The sequence below is a fragment of the Hyperoodon ampullatus genome, assembly GCF_949752795.1.
Source record: "Hyperoodon ampullatus genome assembly, chromosome: 1".
NCBI lineage: Eukaryota > Metazoa > Chordata > Mammalia > Artiodactyla > Ziphiidae > Hyperoodon > Hyperoodon ampullatus.
The window spans coordinates 13,990,306-14,015,180 of NC_136914.1; the positions used below are offsets into that span (position 1 = coordinate 13,990,306).

The following is a 24,875-nucleotide window of genomic DNA, read 5'->3' on the forward strand; positions in this document are numbered from 1 at the left end:
TCCAGCGTGGGTCTCCTCAGCCGTAAAGTCGAGACCATAAGCCTCACCTCCCTGGTTGCTCGGTGGACCTGAGGGGATAAGAGCAGCAACATCTGCTTCCCCCATGTTACTATTTATCCTCCAGCAGCCCCGTGAGTTCCTCGATACCCTCATATCATTAATCCCAATGTGTAGAGGAGGACGCCAGGGCACAGAGAGATTAAATAACTAGCCCAAAGTCACACAGCTAGTGAGTGTCAGAACCAGGGTTGGAACCTGGGTCCCCAGGCTCTGATATTGGTGCCTTTGACTGTTCTGCTCCACTGCCTGAGGTATGTAAGCTTCTAGTACCGCGTCAGGCATACAATAGGTACTTAAGTGGCAGCCACTATTGTCATCATCCCCAGCACCCTCTTCAGCACTGTTGTCCCCCACCGTGGTGTCCAGGTGGGAAATGCCCCCTCATGGATTCTGCTGTTTGAGCTTGTGACTTTCCTCCGTGGGTTGACCGCCAGCGCACCTGGAGCTGATCTGTGGTCACCACTCCACGGTTGTGGCCCCCCGGAGCCACTTGGATAAAGTCACGATGACAGAGGGCTCTCAGGCTCACAGTCCTGCAGAGGAGAATAGAGTCCTCAAGCCCAACTCCAAGGGGATCTCAGGCTCGGATGCGCCAGAGCTTAGGGCTTTGCCTGTGTTGAGCCCCAGGCTGCTGTTCCACACTTTGGCCTTGCCCTTGGTCTCTGGGAGGTTGGATAGCTGCAGCTTTTCATCCATGAGCTGTCTTGGATCAGAGGTCCTAGGTTTATGAAGATCACCCTCATAGCCAATGCGTGAAACAACTTACAGGATAAGCACGTGTAAAAATACTTAACTGTGGAGATGAGGGAGGCAGCCTAAGACCGCTCCTGGAAGTACACAGAAGCACCTTCGTTAAGCATTGCTACAGTGTCCATTTGTGGGGTTGCTTCATAAAACTGCGTCCTTACCATCAACGGAGCCTCGGAGATGGAGAGAAAAGTCTCCATCAGATTTTTCTAGAAGGGCAGGCAAGCTGAATAATTTCTAACAAGGTTAATAATTCAAATGTTAGATACAATTTCAGACTTACTCCCATAATGCAGAAGTTTTCTCTGTGGTGATGATATTTATCTTTGGCCCAATACCAATTTTATTTTATTTTATTTTTTTCAAATACCAATTTTAGTACCAGCCATATGCCATTTGGCCAAAATGTGCATTGGAAACGTGTATACTTTCTTTTTTTTTTTTTTTTTTGGCTGCGTTGGGTCTTCGTTGCTGTGCACGGGCTTTCTCTAGTTGCGGTGAGCGGGGGCTACTCTTTGTTGCGGTGCGCGGGCTTCTCATTGCGGTCGTTTCTCTTGTTGTGGAGCACGAGCTCTAGGCGCGCAGGCTTCAGTAGTTGCAGCGTGCGGTGTCTAGGGCGTGGGCTCAGTAGTTGTGGCACACGGGCTTAGTTGCTCCACAGCATGTGGACCTTCCTGGAGCAGGGATCGAACCCGTGTCCCCTGCACTGGCAGGCAGATTCTTAAACACTGCACAACCAGGGAAGCCCAAGGAAACACGTATACTTTTGACAGAGTGTCTATGTGGGTTGAGACCCTTTTTCCCCTTGAGATGTTCTCTTGGCCCCTTCCGGCTCAGACTCCTTCACACACACCCTTGACTGTAACAACCCCGTGAGCAGAGGCAGCGAGTTATCCGAGACATGGGAGCCACGAGCTGCCAGTGGGATGCTGGCTCATCATCACGCCTCATTGACTCACCTTAACTTCTCCTTTAGGCTCTGGGCATTTTGTGACAAATGGTACCATCCTAGGAGCATGGGAGAGTCCTCCATGGGCCAGGAGCTCTAAGCACTAAGGAATGTTGCTCAGATCAATAGATACATTAATAGATCAAATACCCAAATTGCCCAGCTACTTTTAGGGCAGTGATTGTCAAACATTTTGATGTTAGGATCCTCTTAAACTCTTAAAAATTATTTCGGATCCCAAAGAGCTTCTGTGTATGTCGGTTGTATCCATTGATATCTACCATATTAGAAATTAAGGCTGAAACATTTAGAAATATTTATATATTAATTCATTTAAACATAGAAATAACAAACCATCACATAACATAAATAATATTTTTTCTGAAAATAACTATGTTTTCCAAAACAAAAAAAAATTAGTGAGAAGAGTGGCATTTTTGTAAATCTCTTTAAAGTCTGGCTTAATAAAGGACGGCTGGATTCTCACATCAGCTTCTGCATTCAGTCTGTTGTGATATTTTGTTTGGTGGAAATGTGGTTTCCGCCACACAGATACATCACACGGATATGTCGTTGGAAAAGAAGGACCCGAAGAACACCCAGGGGTCCTTGGACCACAGTCTAAGAACTGCTGATTTAGGTGATTGATGAGACTCAAGATGAAGGTGGAAGAGAAAGCATGTGATCCCCAGGTCACTTCCTGCATTGACAAGGAAACTGCATCTTAGGGCTCTGACAGCATCCAGCCTGGAGCTGGACCAAAAGAGAAATAACAGCAGTGACTGGCTTGACTTCAGGTCCCCAGCCAAGACCCTTTGGCTCAACTGTCCCCAGCAGTTTTATCCAGCTACAGATATTGTCTGAAGCTTCTATCATGCCCCTGGACTGGACATTTCTGGAAGAAGCCTGCATCTGACCCCATATCAGCTGCCCACTGATTTTCAAGCTTCTTTGCTATGTTGCGTGGTCACCCCACCCCCTAATGCCACATCAAAATGGTCCTGACTTTGCCTTTTCTCGCTGTTCCAAGCCTCGGCATGTGAGCGGGCTTTGTCCTTGGAGGAAGGCAACCTTGGATTTCTCCCAGGGTCAGCTCAGGCTGCCCACGCTGGCTTCTGGCTTCCGGTCGGCCACTGACGAGCTGTGCGCACTTGGAAAGGCGGGGCAATTATTAATTCATTCAACATGCAATTAATGAGATTCTACCATGTGCCTGGCACAATCCATTTCTCATGCCCAGGCCAGTGTGGGTCAGACTTCCTGGGACAAATCTAGATGAATTAGCAGCTTGATAAATATGAATGATCTCAGTTGATGAAAAATGCACCAAATGATTGTTTCCCTTGATATAATTACTCGGGTGGTCGCCTTGCCCATGGAGCCTGTAGGGTGTTAAGTCAGCAGTTTGCTGGAGGCTTCCGAAGAGTAGGTGGCCACTGCTGCTGTTTTTTCCCCTTTACTGCAAACAAAGACTTTTAAAAAATGTTATTATGAGGCTTCCCTGGTGTCTCAGTGGTTAAGAATCCGCCTGCCAATGCAGGGGACATGGGTTCGATCCCTGGTCCGGGAAGATCCCACATGCCATGGAGCAACTAAGCCCGTGCGCCACAACTACTGAGCCTGCGCTCTAGAGCCCACAAGCCACAACTACTGAAGCCCACACATCTAGAGCCTGTGCTCCGCAACAAGAGAAGCCACCACAATGAGAAGCCCACACACCGCAATAAAGAGTAGCCTTCACTCACCACAACTAGAGAAAGCCCGCGCACAGCAACGAAGACCCAAGATAGCCAAAAATAAAATAATTAATTAATTAGTTAGTTAATTAATTAAAAACATGTTCTTATATGCGATAAACTGCATCTACTTAAAGTGTAGAGTCCCATAGTTTTGACAGCTGTATATGCTTGTGAGACCACCACCAGAATTAAGAATCAGAGCATTTTCCATCAGCCCCCCAAATTTCCTTGTTCCATTGTGTGGTCCATCCCTGACTACATTCTGTGTCCTGGTGACCACTGATTGGCCTACTGACAGTATATATTAGTTTGCACTTTCTAGAATTTCTTGTAAATAGAATAATACGGGGCACACTCTGCCTGGCTTCTTTTACTCCACATAATCATTTTGACCTTCATCCCATTGTTGTATGTAATAATAGTTTGTTCTTTTTTATTCCTGAGTAGTCTTTCATGGTTTGGATCTATCATAATTTGTCCATTCCCCTGTTGATGGATATTTGGATGGTTTCCAGTTTTGAGCAACTGTGGGTGAAGCTGCTGGGAACAGGTGTGTACAAGTCTTTGGGTGTTCGTGGGCTTTCGTTACTCCTAATGGGAAGAAATGGCTGGGACATATGATAGGCATATGCTTAACTCTGTAAAAAGCTGCCAAGCTGGGCTTCCCTGGTGGCGCAGTGGTTGAGAGTCTGCCTGCCGATGCAGGGGACACGGGTTCGTGCCCCGGTCTGGGAAGATCCCACATGCCACGGAGCAGCTGGGCCCGTGAGCCATGGCCGCTGAACCTGCGCGTCCGGAGGCTGTGCTCCGCAACGGGAGAGGCCACAACAGTGAGAGGCCCGCGTACCGCAAAAAAAAAAAAAAAAAAAAGCTGCCAAGCCGTTTCCCAAAGGGATGATATGGTTGTGCGTTCCCACCAGCAGTGAAGGAGATTTCTGCTTGTGCCACATCTTCACCAACTTGATATTATCAGTCTTTTAAATCTTAGCCATTCTGATGGGTGTATATACTGGTATCTCACTGAGATTTTAATTTGCATTTCCCTGGTGACTAATGATCTTTTGAGCATCTTTTCATGTGTTTTTTGGTCATTCATATGTTTTGCTTTGAGAGGTGTCTGTCCAAATCTTTTGCCTGTTTTTAATTAGGTGGTTTGTGGTTCTTATTATTGAGTTGTATGAGGTCTGTATACATTCTGGATACAAGTGATTTGTCAGATGTATAGATTGCAAATGTTTTCTCTCATTCCGTGCCTTGCCTTTTTATTTTCATAACAGTTTCTTACAATGAGCAAAAGTTTTGAATTTTGATAAAGTCCAATTTACCCATTTTTTCTTTTGTTGTTGATGCTTTTTATGTCTTGTCTAAGAAATCAAAGTTGCAATGATTTTCTTTGATATTTTCTTCTAGAAGTTATTTAGCTTTAGCTTTTATACTTAGGTCTCATTTCAACAATTATATTTTGAGCCTTTTCCACATAATTTTATATACGGTGCAAGGTAAGGGCAGATGTTAATTTTCTTTCCCATTTTATCTATTTATTGAAAAGACCATCCTTTCCTCATTGCTTGGGTGCTTTTAACAAAAACCAATTGACCATGGATTGGAGGGTCTCTTTCTGGATTCTCTGTTCAATTGATCTATGTGTCTATCCTTTTCCTATACCACACCGGCTTGATTCCTATAGCTTTATAGTAAATCTTTGAATCAGGTTGGCTAGGTCCTCCAACTTTGTTCCTTTTTTGTAAAATTGTTTTGCGAGTCTATGTCCTGTTCTAATACGAAACATATTCACTCGTTTAATCCTTACAACCCTCTGAAGCAATATTAGTTAATGAGTATTGAACCCATTTTACAGGAGAGGGAAACTGAGGTTCAGAGGGGATGAGTAGCTTTCCTAGGTAACTGAGAGGTGGGAGTGAGGTTTGAACCTGGAGTGTCTGGCTGCAGCATCCTGCTCCTAATCACTAGGCAGTCCTGCCCTCTATTTTGGGTTGTGCCCATTCCCTGTACAGACCTCCACCCCAGCACCTGGGCGGCTGGAAGGAGTCTATCAGTTTCCTTGTCCATCTCCCTGTAAGCCGCAGGCTCCATGAAGACAGAGACTGTCTGGATATCCATCACTGTGACCCAGCCCTGGGGGACCTGATGCAGAGCGGACATTTGGTGAATGCTGGGTGAATGAATGGATGAGTGTGTGGACACCAGTCAGCTCTGGCTAGAGGGCCAGGTCCCCGCCAGCCCAAAACCTCAGCTGGGAGCTACTGTGCAGATGAAGAAGTAGAGGCAGAATGCTATGGCCTGGGCTGGCAGCAGGGATGGGGAGGCTGCAGCTTTCCTAGGGACACAAGGATCACCAGGTGTAGGGCTGAACCCCACCTCCAGGTCGCCCCGCACCTGCTGTTGAGACAGAGATGCTTAATATGCTTCTAGGAGGGGAGAGGAGAGGGTGGAGGAGGCGGGGAGGATCTAGGCCTGCAGGTGCCTCCTCCTGGCCAGTGGCCGGTGCAGAGTAGACTGGGGTGGGCAGGGGCTCCGTGAAGCTGCAGGGACAGGTTTCCCTCCAGGAGGGGCAGGTTGAGGGGACGGGCGGCTGGAATTGGATGCTGCTGTGCCCACCATGCTCCATGCCCGCCTCCTCTGGCTCCCATATACTCTCCCCCTCCTCCTCCCGCCCAAGCCAGCGAGGTCGGTGGAGGGGGGAGGAGACCCACGTGGCACCCGGCTGTCACCGAGGCCCGGTTCCCTCACTCTGCGCCCACAGCCTCAGACTCGCACAGCACTGAGAACATCACCCGGATTTTTTTCCCAGGCAGTACACTGCTGTCTTCTGAAGCTGGGCCCCGGCATTTCCCATGGGGGTGATGGTTGTTCGCAGCTACGGGGGAGCAGTGGGTGGTGTACGGGGGCGTCTGGTCCTGGCATCCGTGATGCAAGGGATGGGGAGGGTCCTGCTGACGGAGACATGGGGTTTCCAGGGGCACGCTGCCCTCGGGGTGCCAGCCGTGGGGCTGCAGGAAGAGTCTCGCTCAGAAGCCGAAGACTGGGACTTAGCCCTGAATCAGGTTGTCTCTGCCAGTGTGGACTTGGGGCCTCACTTCACCCAGGGTGTGTCAGGGCCATCTCAGCTCAGGAACTATGTGAGCTGGTTGTTCAAGTTTTAGGAATTTCGTGAGCTGGTTGTTAAACCATGGGTGGCTTGAAGACCACAGACTCAGCCACGACTCCAAGTTTTCTCCTCCACCCCACCCCGCAGAGCCAGTGGTCAGTGTTCACCAGCACACCGGAACCTTAGTTTCACCATCTGGAAGTGGGGTCACAACCTGTAACTGAGGTCCTGGGTGTGAGGTACTTGAGATGGAGCGTGAAGCCACATAGAAGGGTGGTTACCACGCTGGCCGACAGCAGTCATCCACTCAGCAGTTGCTGAATAACATGCTGGGAGTTTGTGTCTCCAGGAAAAACCCAGGAAGGGAGCCCCAGAACCCACAGCAGACAGGGCAGAGGAGGGCTCCATACCTGCCTGGTCCCGCAAGTCCTGCCTGCGGGTGCCTCAGTTTGCTCATCTTTATAATGGGTGCGGGCATCCCTGGGTGGGAAGGGGTGTTGGTGTGGTCGGGTGCAGGGCACCAGGCACGAGACGTGGCCTGGGAGGCCATGGCACCATCACATCCCATGGAGGTGCACGTGGTGAAGGCAGCTGGGGCTGGCCTGACCCACTTTACTGTGTTAGGAGCACAGGCCCTGGGGTCCACCTGGTGCAGAGAGGCCACCTGTTCCCAGCAGGAGGACAAGTTCAACCCTCAGAGCCTCAGTTTCCCCATGTAGAAATGGCAGAATGCCACAAACTCCTTGGTCTGCCGCAGGCTAATGCACATGGTGGGTGATGGTCCTAGCTGGTGCCCAGTGAATGTGACCTCCCCAGGACCCAGCTCCCACCAGGCGGTCAATGTGTAACCAGGACGGGAACACTTCCAAAGCCACTCCTTGTCCACTGCCCGGTGATCCAAGTGGAGCGGCTGTGCTAACGGCCTCGAGGCTGGAGAAGGGAGCCTCAGGAAAGCTGGGACTCTTTCTGCCAGGGAGCTAGGCAGCAAGCCTGGTGGCCTAAGGAGCTCCCACCAGCAAAGTGGGTCCCTTGGAGAGGACAGCACCAAAACCAGTGGGCCTGCTGTGTGCCGAGTTCCATGCTGAGCCTCCACCCACAGCATCTCATTTCAGATGCACCCTTGTGCCCATTTTACAGGTGAGGAAACCAAGCCTCCAGAGGTTGAGCTAACAGTGGTCTGCAGCCAGTGCAGAGCTGGAGCACCCCTGCCCATCTGCCTGTCAAGCCCATCCCAGGCTGTTTCAGCCCCTCTCAGGGAGGTGCCTCAGCCACACCTTAACAGGATGGACTGTCACCCTCTACCAGACTGTCACCCAGAGGCTGGGACACGGGGTCTTTCAAGAGGACGGGGGAGGTGTGCAGCAACATGGATGGACCTAGAGATGATCATACTAAGAGAAGTAAATCAGACAGAGAAAGACAAATATCATATGATATCACTTACATGTGGAATCTAAAAAATGATACAAGTGAACTTACTTACAAAACAAGAAAGAGACTCACAGACATAGAAAACAAACTTATGGTTACCGAAGGGGAAGTGGAGGGGGATAAATGAGGAGTGTGGGATTAACAGATACACACTACTGTATATAAAATAGGTAAACAACAAGGTCCTACTGTGTAGCACAGAGAGCTATACTCAATATAAAATATATATATAATTTTTTATATACGTATAACTGAATCACTTTGTTGTACACCTGAAACTAACACGACATTGTAAATCAACTCTACTTCAATTAAAACAAAAATTTGTTTTTAAAAATAGGAAGGGGGAGGAAGAGCAGGCTGGTTGTCTCCCCCAGGACACGGGACAGACTGGTGGGCGTGGGAGCGGCTGCGAGGTGCCCATTAGGCCGCCTCTCAGTTCCCGCCGCCTAGCATTAGGGCTCAGTAAATACTTCTCGAATAAATAAATGGCCCCGCTGGGGTGCCTAAAGGGTGAGAGTCGTGTTGGGAGTGGAGAGACAGAGGGCTGGCGAGGGCCCCGGGGAGCCACATAGGGCTCTAGGGAGGGCTGGGGTACGATGCGTTTTCAGCTTCAGCAATCTCCCTCTGGGCACCGGGCGGCCTAGGCCAGGATGAAGGCAGGAAACCCAAAGGGGAGGCGGCCGCCGTTGTCCAGGAGAGAAGTGGCGATGGCCCAGGCCAGGGCAGAGGCAGGAGAGGCAGACAGAGGACCCAGCCGGCTCTGCCAAGCATGACCTCAGCACCCAGCTCAGCGCCTGAGCTCTGTCCGCCTACCTGGCGCAGACACGGGCCTGGCGAGGGGACAAATGGACACACTGATGTGACGGAGCCTGAAGGGTGTACTTGTCACAGTGGCATTTGGGCCCACTTGCCTGCCTGCCGGCTGGGGCCTGAGGAACTGATACAGAAAGGACGGGGCCCTCGGGAGCCAGGCACTGGGAGGGCAGGAGCGAGCCCCGGCCAGCTGGCCCGGCCCAGACCCAAGCAATCAGTCTAGATCAGCATCAGGCCTCCATCCTCCTCCTCACGTTGGGTTCCCCGCCCTGGCATGGGACAGCGTATTACAGTGTGCAGAGCCCTCCAGCACGGGCGGCGCTTACCCTCACCACTGCACAAACCTGAAAACTGAAGGATGAAAGGACAGCCAGAACTGGGTGGGATTCAGAGCCAGGCTCCCCCCAACAGCAAATTCCCCATATCTTAAACCTCTCTCTTTCTCTCTCTCATTTATTAATTCTTCCCCGCCCCACTTTCTTTTAAAATCCAGACAGTTCTCTGATTTGGTTTGCATGTGTAATAATAACATACTACTAATTGCAGCTAGTGATTTTTAAGCAGCTTCTTGTTGCCTCAGTAAATCCTCCCAATCAACCCTGAGATGATAGTATTATACCCATTTTAGAGATCAGAAAACTGAGGCTCAGAGAATGTCTGTAACTTGCTGAGAATCAGGCAGCCCCACTAAAGTGAGCGCTCTCACTCCCAAACCTCTTAGCACTTTACCAGTGGCTCTCAAACCTCAGTGCATCACTGAAGAACCCATCAAAATGCAGATTCCAGGGGCCAGCAATTCTGATCCGTGGGTCTGAGCAGGGCCCTGGGAATCTTCATCTTTAGGAGAGAAGCCCAGGCAATTGTGCTGTGGGGCTTTCAGGAGCTTGTGCTGAAAGCAAGCAGGCTAGGAGCAGGTGGTCTTCTCTCTGTCCCTTTCACCTTGACCCTGTCCCGAGGCCAGCTGCTGGCCTCAGGCCACCTGGCTGCTTTGAGGGGCCGGGAGGGCCATGCTTCAGTCTGATTTGGGGAGTCATCCCTGCTGTGAGCACAATCCAACCTGGCCTAGCATCAAACCTGGCCTAGCATCAAACCCAGCAGGCTGACCAGGTCTTGCTGACCACAGGCCAATCCACAGCTGCCCCGCACCCCTGCCAAGCCCATCTGCCTCTGCGCCAGTCAGGCCAACAGCTACTTAGCAGGGGCCCGTCTGGGCTGGCGGGGAGGAGCTGGCAGCCACGGTCCGTGACCTACCTCGCACCCTGACCCTCCTGGAGCACCCACTGTAGGGGCAGCGCTGTCCCACCCTTACTCTGGCTCCTGCAGCAGCCCCTCAGCCTGCAGAGCTGGGAGCAACCATGGGTCAGGGTTCTGGGGACACAGGGCCATTCATAGGTGCCCAACCCCCTTCAAGCCCTCTTCTGGGGCCTGTCTTCAAAACCATCATGATCACAATGGAATATTATTCAACCATGAAAGGGACTGAAGTCCTGGTTCACACTGCAACATGGGTAGACCTTGGAAATGTGATGCTGAGTGAAAGAAGCCAGACACAAAAGGCCACACACTGTGTGGCTCCATTTATGTGAAATGTCCTTAAAGACAGAAAGCAGATGAGTGTTTGCCAGAGGCTGGGGGGATGAGGGAAAGGGGAATGACTGCTGCTCAAAGGTATGGGGTTCCTGTTTGGGGTGCTGGGAATGTTCTGGAATAGATAGTGATGATGGGTGCATAACACACTGAATATACTAAAAACCCCTTAAGTATATACATTTTGAAATGGTGAATTTTATGTTACCTGAATTGCATCTCAGTTTTTTACATGGTAAAATACAAGCAACGACAATAAAACCATCATGTTGCCAACGCCTTTCTTAATAGACGAGGAACCCGAGTGAGGCCCAGAGAGAGGAACTGCGTTAGGCAAGTGAGTGGCAGGGCTGACACGCAGGCCCCTGCCATCCCCCACGTGCCTGGTGAGCCTCTGCTTCTCTGGTGTTTACTTAACAAACCCTTTCCAACCGTCGCCCACGTGCCAGGACAGGGCACAGAAGGGAAGAGCCCATCTATGTTAGCGAGGGATACACATGAGGATAGGAGTGTCGTTAAACCCAAGTTGGATCATGACTGCCCAGCTCAAAATGCTGTGTGGTTCCTCTTTCACTTAAATAAAATCCTAAGTCCTTCTTTGCAAGGTCCAGGGACCTGGCGCAGCCCCCCTCTCTGAGCTCATGTCCTGCCCCGTCACCATCACACCCTGCCCGCCTTGCTGAACTGCAACAGACCAATCTCTCTCCTACCTCAGGGCTTTTGTACGTGCTGTCCCCCCAGATGTCTGTGTGGCTTCCTCTCTTGCTTCCTGCAGGTCTCTGCTCAAATGCTCCTCTTCCAGGAAGTCTCTCCTGACCTCCCCAGCTAAAACAGCACCTCCAACCCTCCCATCCCTTATCATACTTTAGCTTTTGTCTTAGCTCTTATCTCCTTCTCAGAAAAGTCATATATATAGGAAAATTTGCTTATTGTCTGTTTTCTCCACTAGAGAGTGAGCTTCTTGTGGGGTGTGTACACTGCTGAGTTCCCAGCATTTGCAACAGTGCTTGGGATACAGTAGGTCCTCAATTAATTTTTTAAATTAAACTTCTTATTGTGATAAAATATACATAACATAAAATTTACCACTTTATTTTTAGGTGTACAATTCAGTGGCATTAATTAGAGTCACAGTGCTGTGCAACCGTCACCACGATCCATTTCCAAAACTTTTTCATCATCTCACACAGAAACTCTGTACTTTTCTTTTTTTTCTTTTTTTTGCGGTACGCGGGCCTCTCACTGTTGTGGCCTCTCCCGTTGCGGAGCACAGGCTCCGGACGCGCAGGCTCAGCGGCCATGGCTCACGGGCCCAGCCGCTCCGTGGCATGTGGGATCCTCCCGGACCGGGACACAAACCCGCGTCCCCTGCATCGGCAGGCGGACTCTCAACCACTGCACCACCAGGGAAGCCCTGTACTTATTTTTTTTTTGAGCCTTTTATCCAAAGTCCACATTAAAAACATCCCACTCTAGCCAACATTTTCCCTTTAAACTATAACTTAAACCACAGCTCCCATTAATCTTCTTTTGAATAATAAATGGACAGTGAGCAGATTTACTGAGTGCCTGCCACATGCTAGGTGATATGTGGGTAAACCTTCCAGCAGCCTTGGAGGGTGTGTATGACCATCTCTGTTTCACAGATGATCAGATCGATTCAGAGAGGTGAAGTGCCTTGTCCAAGGTCATGCAGCTACTAAGAGTGAGATCTGAACACAGATCTTCCCCCTTACCAGGCAGTGCCAGAACCATGGAATAACCACACTTTAAGGACTGAACTTCAACCAGCCACAGACCCTCTGGCTGTTCCGTACCCAGGCTTCCCTCTGCTACCCCTCTCGCCAAAGGTCATTATTTGAGCCAAATATTCCCAAGCATCCTCAGCTCTGGCTGACTGACTATATTTTATATATATATATACATATATACATACATATATATATATTATGGGAACCATAATTCAAGGTTCCAACATTCCATTTCACCTGGAGCTCTTGGAGCAGGTGCCGGGATAACGGAATTGTTTCTTTCAGCCTTTAAGATTAATCAGTACTAGGCCCAGTTTAAATGTTTACATAACTTGTCATCCACTGGATCTCCTGTTTGGGTGCACTTTCCTTTTAAAAAGCTAGCTTGGGGGCTTCCCTGGTGGCTCAGTGGTTGAGAGTCCGCCTGCCGATGCAGGGGACACGGGTTCGTGCCCCGGTCTGGGAAGATCCCACATGCCACGGAGCAACTAAGCCCGTGAGCCATGGCCGCTAAGCCTGCGCGTCCGGAGCCTGTGCTCCGCAACGGGAGAGGCCACAACAGTGAGAGGCCCGCGTACCTCAAAAAAAAAAAAAAAAGCTAGCTTGATGGGGTGCTGTTGGATCCAGGACTCACCCAGATGGCCCTGTGGGACATGGAGAGGATGAGATGAGGCACCGAGGACAAGTTCCCAGCACAGTGCTTGGCCCTCAGGTTCTTGGTCTGTGTTCCCATTGCCTCTCGTCCTCAGAAAAAGAGGAGGTGACCTGCCCCGAGTCACCAGTCAGAAAGAGGTGGATCAGGGACTAGATCTCGGGTGCAGGGTGGAGGTCCCATCCGTGAGCTGGGACCATGGCTCCTGTGTGATTCCAGGGGGCAGCGTGGCCAGCTCCATCTCCCACCTGTGGGCAACTGAGGCTCGACACCCCTTTCCTGCCCTAACGTGAGAGCTCCGGCCCCTCACAGGCAGAGCCGGGGTCTTGGGCCTCCAGGGTGCATGGATGGGAGGTGGAGGGCGCTACCTGCCCCACACAAACCCTCCCGAACCTCCCACCAGCCCCTTCACATCTACCTCCATCCAGGTGACCCATGCACTGTCCAGGGAGACTCGCTTTGGCCCGGCCACAGCATCCCAGCTGTCCCCACCCCGCCTCTGACCCCGGCCCGGGAGCTGCCCTCACCCTCCACCAAGTTCAGGCTGCAGGAGGGAACTTCTCCCCAGACCTGCTTGGGGATCGGGGACTCAGGAAGGTCCGCGCCTTTCCCATCACCCTCGGAGAGCTAAGTGGCCCCCATCCAGCGCCGAATGTCTGGTCCCAGCTAACGGTCCAGACTCCGGACCAGACGTGGCCTTTCTCCTTCTGCACCTCCACAACAGGGCCTGTTTGTGCTGGAGGCCGACGGTGGGGAAGGGGACGGGGTCCTGCAGCTTCTCACTCACCACTGGCCGCGAGCCTGCCAGTGGCTCTGCCTGCTCTGGGAGGGCCTGGCCGGTGGATATAGCTGCCCGTTTCTCTCACGGGTCCTGCATTGGGTGGTCTGGAAATTTCCTGCCAAGCTACCTCTTGCAGAGACCTGGACCTGGGCAGTCAGAGCTGTATGTCCAGTGGTTTTCCTCAGCCCCTGGGCACAGTGGCCTCCCTCTGCTGCTTTCTCTTTGCCCGCTGGGGAGCCCGCAGGCAGGACTAAGTGACAGAAGCCAGCCTGCTCTCTCCTGTCCCCGGGAAGCACGTGGATAAAAGCCATTTGTCTTTCCACGTCCCTGGCAGAGTCAGAGTCCAGACCCTAGACCCCTTTTGCCCTCCGAGTCTGAGGCTGGGGTCTCCTACCTTCAGGAAGCATACTTTGGAGCTCTGCGAGGGTCTCACTAGGCTTGGGGAGGGAAGGTGGAACCCTCCCCCATTCCCCCCAAAAGGTGTAAGTGGAAACTCTCCCTCAGCATCTGCTTTCTCCCAGGAAGTGTCTTCACCGATCCCCAGCCATCTCTCTTTTTTATTTATTTATATTTATTTTTGGCTGCATTGAGTCTTCGTTGCTGCGCTTTGGGGGCCACTCTTCGTTGCAGTGCACATGCTTCTCATTGCGGTGGCTTCTCTTGTTGCGGAGCACGGGCTCTAGGCATGTGGGCTTCAGTAGTTATGGCTTACGGGCTCTAGAGTGCAGGCTCAGTAGTTGTGGCGCACGGGCTTAGTTGCTCCGAGGCATGTGGGATCTTCCCAGACCAGGGCCCGAACCTGTGTCCCCTGCATTGGCAGGTGGATTCTTAACCACTGTGCCGCCAGGGAAGCCCCCCAGCCATCTCTGATTCCTTTAAATGTCTTGAGAAGCACCAGCCTGGGGGTCAAGTTCAAGGAGTAAATCCCAGCCCTGCACACACCAGCTGGGCAGCTTTTGGCAACTTATTAATCCTCTCTGTGCCTCAGTTTCTTCACCTGTACATTGGAAAGGGCACTCGGGTGGCATCAGCAACACAAGCTGAGACCAGAAGAGTGATTAGGGTTGCCGGGGTGAGCCGTGAAGGGGCAATGCTGCCATCAGAGCACAGCGTATACAAGGCACCTTGGTTGGGTGGGGATGTGGTGGGGTGTGGGTGTGAGTCCTACTGAAAAACTAGGCTACAGTCAAGAGCTTTTTCTGATCAGGAACGTCTTTCCTTTGAAATGACTTCCCCGCCTCCAGAAAAGGGTGATCTACGAAGCAGAGCTGGGGGGAATGGCCACGCTCTACCCAGCAGCCCGTCTGTCTCAGTCAGCTCCTGCTGCGTAACAGACCCCAGGGCTCAGCGGCTTCAAACGACAAGCGTGCGCTTCTGCCCCTTAGTCTTTAAGTCGACTGCACGTCTCCTCGTGTGTTGGCAGTGCTCATTCTCGTGTGTACGGTAGCTATGGGTCAGGAGGTATCTCTGCTGGGCTTGCTGCCATGTTCGGGGGTGGACTGGCTGTGGGCTGGCCTAGCATGGCCTCAGCTGCACTGGCTCACCCACATGGCCTCTCATCATCATCCAGCAGGCTCGCTTGGGGTTGTTTCTGTGGCAGAGCAGGGGTCCCAGAGAGAGCGGAAACTGAAGGCCTCTTGAGGCCCAGGCTTGGACCGGCACCCCCTGACTTCCTCTGCATTCTGTTGGCCAAAGCAAGTCACAAGCCAGTGCAGAGTCAAGGATGGGCGAACAGTCTCTGTCGCTGGACGGGTAGAGCCCCGAATCACATTGTATAAGATGTGGATACAGGAAGCCACTGATGGGGCATCAATGTTGAGTCTGCCACCTTTCCTTGTTCTGCAAGACCCCACTCCTGTTTTACTGTTTCCAGGAGGCCCTCTTGGATCTCACCTCTCCCCATCCTGAAGTGGTCACTTCCCCTGGCCACCTCTTCACCTCCTGTGCATCTCCCTGGACCCAGAGCAGCCCTTGAGAAGAGGCTCCTTATCCCCAGGGTCCAGGCTGGCCCCTCCTCGCATGCCTGGCCCCTTCTCTCCAAACCCAGAGAAGATGCTGGGTAAGCTTGCTCACAGAGCGCCTGCACACGAGCCTCCTTCCTCTCACCGAGCTCTTTCATCCAGCAGCAGACAGAGCCTGTTTCCTCTCCCACCTCCCTCCTCATCAGCCCTGATGCCTCTGACAATACTAATTAAATGCAGCAATCCCATCAGAAGGCTCAAGCTGGGCTTTCTGAGGGCCCTCACTATGCCGTGAGCTGTGATGCTGATGGATCATTAATGGTGGCGACAGCACTTACAGTGATGAATGGTGAGATGGTGGGGGTGGGGGGCGTCTCCCTGATGAGCAGCTTAATCTCCTCCTCGAATTTGCAGGCCTCTGCCCCAATTTCCAGGGAGATTTCCAGTCCACGGAATCATTTGAATTTCACATAAACCCTAGGAGAACTGTGACCAGGCAGGGATGACAGTTCCTATTTTATGGCTGAGACAGTGAGGGCTCAGAGACAGTGTGATTTGGATGAGGTCACACAGCTAATATGTACCGAGGCTGGGACTGGAATACCTTCCTCTTGATGAAAAAGACACAAGGGGCACCTGTGAGATCCAAGGGCTGATCCTCCCCACATGATGCCAGAAGGAGCCGCAGCCCAGGGTGCAGCCTGGGTCTCCAGAGCGTTGCCCGCACAGCCTCTCCTTTCTGCCCTGTTCTCTCTGTATGTTGGCTGGGGAAGCTGTGACAAACTACTCAGTGGCTTAAAACCACAGAGGTTTCTTCCCTCGAAGTTCTGGAGGCTGCAAGTCTGAAGTCAAGGTACCCAGCAGGGTCATGCTTGCTCTGAAGGCTCCAGGGAAGGATCTGTCACAGGCCTCTTCCAGCTTCTGGTGGTGGTCAGCAACCCTTGATATTCCTCGGCTTGTAGACGCATCACTGCAATCTCTGCCTGCATTGTCACATGGCCGTCCCCCCGTGTGTCTGCGTGGCCCTGTGTCTTTACATGGCCTTCTTCTCAGGACACCAGTTGTTGATTTAGGGCCCATACAATCCAGTAGGACCACATCTTAACTCGATCGTCTGCAAAGACCCTATTTCCAAATAAGGTCACGGTGACAGGTACCAGGGGTTAGGAAATCCACATACGTTTGGGGGACCCAGTTCAACCCACAGCATGATCTTTGCCCATCTCTGGCTCTGGCTGTCACTGTGCACCTGTCACTGGGCTGGTCACTTGGGACACCAGCCCTGACTTCCTCCTGAGCCCATGCTGAACCACAGTGTGGCTTTCTGGCTCCCAAACCAGTTGGCTCTGGGCTTGAACTGATAGGGCTGCGCCATACCCAGTCCCAGGGGGTTGACTGCTGCCTCTTTGTCCAGCGGTCCAAGCTGCCTCTTCCAACTCTGCCTTGCTATTTGGGGGACTCCCAGAGCTGCAGCAGAAAGAAAAGGGGACCTCACAAGTAGAAGGGCACCTTGGGTTTTCATGGGGCTGTCATCACCCACAACAGGGGGACTTGGAGCACCCTCCAGTCATACATGGGCTTGGAGGACCTCTCCCAGTGGCTGAGTTGTAACCCTAAGCCTGAGGCATCAGCTGTTAGGCAACTCGGCCCTGTGGTGCAGGGGCCGGGACCTGCCAGGGGAATACACTGCAAAAGCCCTGCCCTGAATGGGACTTTGGGCCAGTGCCTCACCTCTTGACCAAGTTCCTTATCTGTAAAGAGAGAGTGGTGGTAGGGCAGTGGGCTTGTCCTGAGATTCAATCGCTGGTCCGTGGAGAGCTTTCACCACAATGTCTTTATGTGCCTTTTATCCGTGAAGTATAATTCCACTGGATACAGAAGTCTGGGTTTACAGGTTTTTAAATTTTCCTTCAACACTTTAAAAGCCTTCGGGATTCTGTTATTTCTGATGAGAAATCAGCAGTTATCTGAGTCTTGGTGCCTCTGAATATAATATGTGGTTTGTGTTCTACCTGCTTACAAAATTTCATTTTTGTTTTAGTTTTCAGCAGTTTGACGGTTAGGTGTGATTTCTTGATATTTTTCCTACTGGGAGTGAGCTGAGCTTCCTAAATTTGTAAATTAAAGTCTTTTACCATATTGGGGCATTTTTCAGTCATTATTTCAAGCCTTTCTTCTACTCTATTCTCTCCTCTCCTTCTGGAACTCCAAGTACACATAGACATTTGATGTTCTCCGGCAGATCCCCGAGGAGCGGTGCTTTATCTTTTTTAATTTGTTTTCTCTCTGTCCTTCAGGTTCCATGATTTCTATTGAGATATCTTCACGTTGACTAACTCTTCTGTCATCTCAAATTTCCTGTTAAGCAATTCAGTGATTTTCATATGTGGTATTTTTCAATTATAGATTGTCCATTTAGCTATTTTTAAAATAGTTTCTATTTCTCTGTTGAAATTTCCTTTCTTTTCATGCAGTGAGAACAAATTTTCCTTTATATCCTTGGACACAGTTATAATAGCTACTTTAAAAATCTTCATTTGCTAATCCCAGTACCCAGGGAACTTCAGGGTCTCTTTCCTTGATTGTCTTTTTATTCAGTATGAGTGATATTTCCCTATTTCTTTGTATATCTTCGTATAATTTTGGAGAATATCCTGGGTGTTGAGAATGACAATACCATAGAGACTCTAGATATTTAGTATGTCGCTCCAAAGAGTGTTTTTGTTTTGTTTGGCATTTGTAAGCAGTTAACTTGGTTGAACTCAGCTTCGAACTCTGTCCCAGCACAAATCCTGGTTCATGTCTTTTAGCCTTAACAGCTCTGCCTGGAGTCTATCATGTGTACGTGTGCAGTTTGCAGCCAGCTAAAGACTGGGGCAGAGTTTATGTGTTGCATTTGGGGACTGCTCTTTAGACCCCATTTCCAGGATTAAATACCTCATTTTGCAGCTACTAGGATTTCCCCAGATTCTGTCTTCTGGTTTATAGAGCCTAAAAGTATGACTTTCTATCTGAGTTTCAGTAGCCACGTGGCACAGGGCCTGGGACCTGTCCTCAGGCTAAAAGCCATGAAAATAAGAAGCTCACCCAGTGCTGCCTCTTCTTCCAATTGCTGTCTCCCCTACAGGGCCTGACATCTAATGAGGGGCACACAGTGGGCATGAGACCACAGTTGTAGGAGAGACAACTGTACCAGGAGTCAGGAGGGCTCTCCAGGAGGGCTTCCTGGGGGAGGTGGTATTGAGGCTGGAGATGTGTCAAACATTCCAAAATGAGAGCATGGACTTTCCAATTGCATGATTTTACTGATGACAACTTCCAGCTCTCAGGGGAGGTGACTTTTCCTAAGGCAAGCTCTAGAAGACACTTACTGTAACAGTGAATGGATGTTAAATATCCACCAGCCCCTTCCTGGGACGGAGGAAGCAGTGCCCTGGCCTGAGGTCTGTAGTTGCTCTGTAGGTGTTTGCAGAAGGGGACTGGAGGGGCTGGTGGTCAGGACTCCCAAACCTGTACAGTGAGGTTGAATCTCAGATTTATCTGGCACATTTCTGAGCTGGCAGCTGCCACTTCTGTGGAGGCTAGAAGCAAAGATGAGAAAAAACTTTGACTTTCTGTCTGGTAAATTCTGGTCATTCATCATTCCTTGGTGTTACGGTCCTTCAACCCTCCCAAACCCTCTCACCTCCAACATCGCTCTTGAGTTTCTAATCACGGGAAGACTCTACTATAGCCATGCTACAGATGACAACACTGAGTCTCAGAGCAGTGAGGTAGCCCACCCAAAGTCACATAGCCCAGGCGTTGAAGCCAGGACTCCAGCCCAGGACTTCAGATTGGTCCATGAACAGCTCTGGGGGTTGTCACTGTGGATGGGCCTCCATCCATCTCCTCAGGTGCCAATAGAAATGATAGTCATATCTCCCTCAGGGTCTGGCATGACGTTCAAAGGAGGCAGCGGATATAAAACTGACATATAAATTGTAAATTGCCTGCAGATGTTATTGTCTGTTACTGTGGTAGCTGCCCAGCATTTATAGACCACATTTGTTCTGGATACCAGTGGTTACACTGGCGTTTTAATTTAATAGCATTGTTATTTTTCCATCATAAAAATAATATATACTATGCATAAGTCCAAACTCATTAAATTGCATACAGTAAAAATGTGCATTTTTGTGTATATCAATTACACCTCAGTAAAGCTATTAAGAAATATACATTCATTACAGAAGATCTAGAAAACATGGAAACATAGAAAGAGAAGGAAAAAAATATTTTCTTTCAACCGCCCTAAAGCAATCTCTGTTTAACGTGGCAGAAAAGTCTCTTCCAGCTTGTTTTCCCTCTGCCCAGTTTGTTTGCTGTTTAACACGGCTGTGATCACTGGTCTATATAATTAAAGACATTTTACATGCAGTTTTATATCCTGCTCTTCCCCCGCTAAGGGCGTGCTGACATGAAACAGCAAGAACCAGAGCCACGTGCAGGAACCCGGCACTGCTGGGCTGTGCCTCCGGCTGTGGCCCTCCTGTGCCCCTGGGCCAGGCAGGCTGCCCACACAGGGACGAGTGTCAGGCAGCCGGGCCAATTCCACACTCAGCGAGCATCTCCGGGATCCCAAAGAGCGGCTCTCCTTGTTTTTTATTCCCTTTATTTTTAAGTTTAATGAAACGTGCTCTTATCCTGAGCAGTGAGTACATCCAGCCCATTATCCTGCTTCTGAGCCACCTTCCCTCTGTCTTCTTTCCTTTCGCCGTCAGAGCTGGCATTTACCTGTGGCTCAGAGGCCAGTGCGGGTCAGGAGCTGCCTCTGAAGGCACGTGATTGGAAAAGGAAAAGGCATGTATGGAATAGGAAACAGGACTGGGAAAACCACTCGAGGCTGAGAGAGCAGTTCTTGAGACAAAAGATAGCTGGTATTTTGAGCATCAGCAAGGAGCCTGAGTCAGAGTGGGAGGGCAAGGCTGAGAGTAGTCGGAATTGGGGTAGGGGTCCATCACCTTTCATTGAGTTCAAACACGGGGCATTCAACACTACCATTTTTTGTCACGCATCTGCCAACCCCGCCGATCTAGGCTTGGTTGGACTGGGTGACCAGGCAGCTCAGCTGGGCGGCTTTGCTGCGGGCCTGGGCAGGTCCTCCTCCTGGGCCGCAGCAGAAGCGCAGGACGGCGGCTTGTCTGCTAGCGTCCCGCAGGCCAAAGCCCATCACAGGGCACGGTACCCGGCCCAGGGTGGGAGGCAGTGCCAAGTGCCAGGGGCAAGTGCGGGACAGGGTGAAGATTTGGGTTCCTGACGTGGCCTGCCTGGGGGGCCACAGGTCACTCAAGGCTTTAGATACTCTGCAGACCTTCGCTTTTCCTCTATCGGTGGGGAGCCTCTAGAGGGGTCCGAGAACGCTCCCTCTGGCTGCTCTGTGGGGGCCAGCTTGTGTCTGGGCCAGGAGAAGTGGAGGGGGTCGGATGGGAGACCGTTGCAGTCCTCCAGGCGAGAGGCGGGAGAAGTGATGGAGTCTGGGTGTATCTTGACGGCTGAGACAATAGGACTGGATGTGGAGGGTGAGAGAGAGAGGGGAGAGTCACGGTGACCCAAAGGCTCGGGCTCGGGCCAGCGGGAGGATGGAACTGCCTTCATTTGAGGCAGGGAAGGATGCAGAGGAGGGGGTTTGAGCAGAAATACCCCAGGAGTCGGGGTGGGGGAGGGGTGAGCCATCATCCGGGCGGCTGGAAGGAGGACACAGTATGAGAACCTGCCTGGGGCTGCCGGGAGGCGTAGTCAGATCTGTGGCTGGTTTGAAAGTAGATCCATTTTGCTGAAGCTTTTGGTGCCTACAGGGTCCAGGCCAGGAATGTGAAGGTTACGGGGGTGCCATCCATGGGGAGCTCAGTGGAGGCAGGGAGGGGTACAGTTGGTCTCTGTGGCCCCCGGAGTCGGGCTAGTGAGTGTCAGATTTGTATCCCAGTCACCTGGTCAGCACACAGGAAACCCCCAGACTGCTTCAGGAGGACGGATAGCAGGAAGGAAGGAAAGACACCCGTGAACGGGTCTTCGTCCCACGGCCAGCGGGGAGGGGGCAGGGCCCCAGGTCAGTGCTCCTGCTCTCCGATGGGGGCCCTGGGGCTGGGCGAGCAGCTCTGGCCACCTGCACAGCACTGGGTCCTAATGAGCCACATCCTCCTGTCTCTGTTCCACCACAGCCGATATCATCTCTACCGTCGAGTTCAACCACACGGGGGAGCTGCTGGCCACCGGCGACAAGGGTGGCCGGGTCGTCATCTTCCAGCGGGAACCGGAGGTGCGGCGGGGCCTGGGGGGAGGGGGGACTGCGCTCAGCCCGGGCTTTAACCCGCAGGGGGCCTCTCGGCATCCCGCGGGGACGCCTGGGCTGGATGAAAGGGCTCCGCGGCACGCAGGGATGGGACCGGGCAGGCCCAGGGAAGGGAGTCCACCGGGTCGACTCACAGCACCGTATCCTGAGCCCCCTGTGCTGAGTGGAAGTTTGCTGATTGGTCACTGTGTCCTAGACCCTGGAGAAACAGCCTCCTGATTAAACTGCCCTCCGCCTCGGTGAGCTGGTGCCGTCCGGCCAGAGCCGGGTGGAGCGGAGCACGGACCCTTCCGCAGCTGTGGGTGGCCCTCTGTCTGGGGTGGGCGCTTTTGCTCAGCCCCGGGCCTTGCCCCAGTGAGGTCTGCTGTCTGGAACAGCCTACCCGAGGCAAGGTTTCTGAACCACTGGAAGAACCTGGTGATTAAAAGGCCCCATTTGTTGAGCACCTACTACATGCAGACTGCTCACTCCGTTCTCCACGTGCTTTTCCCAGTTACTCTTCACTGCCCACCTCTGAGGGTGGGGACGGACACCCCGTTTCAGAGATGAGGACGCCTGCACAGTCACCCAGGTAGTGAGCAAAGGCCAGGGATGGAAACCGGGACAGGTGTGGTCTGTCACTCACACACCACCCTGCCTTTCCGGGCTGGGATTAGATGCTGAAGACAGGATCTAAGGTGACACCAAGGTGGGGGGAGGAGAGGAAGGAGGGAGGGAAGGCGGAGGGAGGATAGGGGAAGCAGGACGAGGAACAGAAGGAGAAGAGGGCCAGGAGGGGAGGATGCAGGGGGGAGAGGAGCTGCAGTGTCATCCTCCCCCCCCAGTTCCTCAGCATCCTCCCCACAGCTGGTGTCCCCTGAGCTCTGACGTCACCTGTGTTCACTCCCATAACCCTCCCTCATGACAACCCTCTGGTGCCTTTAGGTGCTATTGTCATCCTCGTTTTACAGATGAGGAGATCAGAGCTCAGAGGGTTGCCATAACTTACCAAGAACACACAGCCAGAAAGCAGGTAGCTGAGAAATTGGTTATCTAATGAGCCCAGTACTGTGGCCGGAGCACTTTGATTCACGAGAAGGACCAGAGGTTCCCACTGGGGATTGCAAAGCCACGTCTTCTTTTTGCCAAACTGCAGAAAGAAATTAAATTGGTAGATGCGCAAGTTTCTCAGTTTTGAATATGTCTCCTTTAATTTTTTTCTTAATTCTGGTCCCACTGACCTTCTCCCTAGCCAGTGCTTACAGGAGATGAAGTCAATTAGAGGCAAAAATATTGAAGAACTTTAAAGCTTTCCAAAAGCACAACGGGAAAAGAAATACATAAATAGATACTTTTGAAAAACCAACAGAAAACTTGAAATTGTGCTTGGCTGACTACCTTTGTTTTGCTCCCAGGCAGTTTTAGTTGTAGTCTCATGTTGTCATATAAACTTGAATTGTCTACCAGGAAGTGGTCCCTGGTACCTGCGATGGACTCACCACCTCACTGTTTTGGGGGCTCCACCAGGAGGTCCTTACTATAATGAGCTTGGCTGCCTCAACCAGAAGGGGGCCCGCTCAGGAAAGCTGGGGGGAGGATACCCTATCCCAGTCTATCCCGATGTCTGTCTGACATTGCAGGGAGTCTGGCCCCAATGTTAAATCTGCTCCAAAATGCGTTCATTCCTCGAGTCAGACCCAAGTTGCACAGAAGGATGTGGGAGCAGATCAGAGCCTTGGCCTTGGTGCCAGACAGACCTCAGTGGAGTGAGTGACAGCACTCTGTGGACATGTGGCTTTGGGGGGGAAGGGGGTCGACTCACCTCTGAGCCTCCGCTTGCTCATCTGTAAAGTGGGGGGAGTCATGGCGCCCATCACAGAGGGGCGTTGAGGATAAATTGAGAAAGCACTTAGCTCAGTGTCCTGTGTACAGTAGGTGCTCAGTAAACATGAGCTGGCGTGGTCACCCTTGTTCTTGCTTACTGGACAGAGGAGGTGATGGAGCTTGGCCATGGCTGCACAGCAAGGTACTGGCCACTTAAAAAGCAGAGAGTTTCCTTGGACCCTTGCTTGGATGCCTGGTCGCCATGGCTGTTCCAGGCCCTGCGTGGGTTTGACCAGTCCCGTCCCTGTCCCAGGGCCGGCTTCCGCCCCACCCCACCATCCTGGAGCTCAGGGTCTGTTTTCCTTGCAGAGTAAAAATGCGCCACACAGCCAGGGTGAGTACGATGTCTACAGCACTTTCCAGAGCCACGAGCCGGAGTTCGACTATCTCAAGAGTCTGGAGATAGAGGAGAAGATCAACAAGATCAAGTGGCTCCCCCAGCAGAATGCCGCCCACTCCCTGCTGTCCACCAACGGTGAGGCAGCCCGGCCGGTGTGGGCGTGTGCGTGTGCGTGCACGTGTGCGTAGGCATGCGTGCTCTTGTTCACACGTACTGTAGCGATTTGTCATCAAATGCCATTTTCCACCTCACTTACATTGTTGAACATTTTCCTAGGTCTTTCTGGGTCTTTAGAACTCCTGAAAAATAGTATTTTTGAACAGCGGGTAAATTCCATGCAGTGAATACACTTGCTCACCCCCTCCTGGTGGTCGGATGGGGGCTTATTGCCTCTGCTGTAAATAGCAGCTCCTTGAGCATGTCCGTGAATACTCTGAGGACGGACAAAGGAGGCCAGGTCAAGGAAAACAATCAACACTCAATTCAGACTTGCCTCTTTGTCCACAACCCCCCAGAGTGGAGGGTGTCACTGGATGATCTGGGGTCCTCAGTGGATGGTACAGGAGGAGCACTGGTTGCCTGGCCACTGGCCATCTGGCTCTGGGAGACGGTACGCATCCCCAAGGAGGCCCCCAAGGAGGCTCCTGGCCAGACCCCTGCTTTGCTGTGGTCCACTCAGAGGCTGCGGTTCCTTGGGCCATCTTGCCTCTGCCGGCAGTGGGCCTGGAGCCAGAGACCCCGCTTCCCGCCTTCACGTC

The 24,875-nt window shown here is 51.8% G+C and overlaps 1 protein-coding gene across 1 annotated transcript in view; it reads left to right on the plus strand.

Moving 5' to 3' along the window:
* PPP2R2C (protein phosphatase 2 regulatory subunit Bgamma) overlaps positions 1 to 24,875 on the plus strand; it is a gene marked incomplete at both ends in the record, with an annotated part of 133,055 nt that overhangs the window by 61,227 nt on the left and 46,953 nt on the right. Inside the window, 2 exons of the mRNA XM_079707492.1 lie at positions 21,784 to 21,881; positions 24,087 to 24,252. Coding sequence (XP_079563618.1) covers positions 21,784 to 21,881; positions 24,087 to 24,252 — 264 coding nt within the window. The remainder of the gene's footprint in view (positions 1 to 21,783; positions 21,882 to 24,086; positions 24,253 to 24,875) is intronic.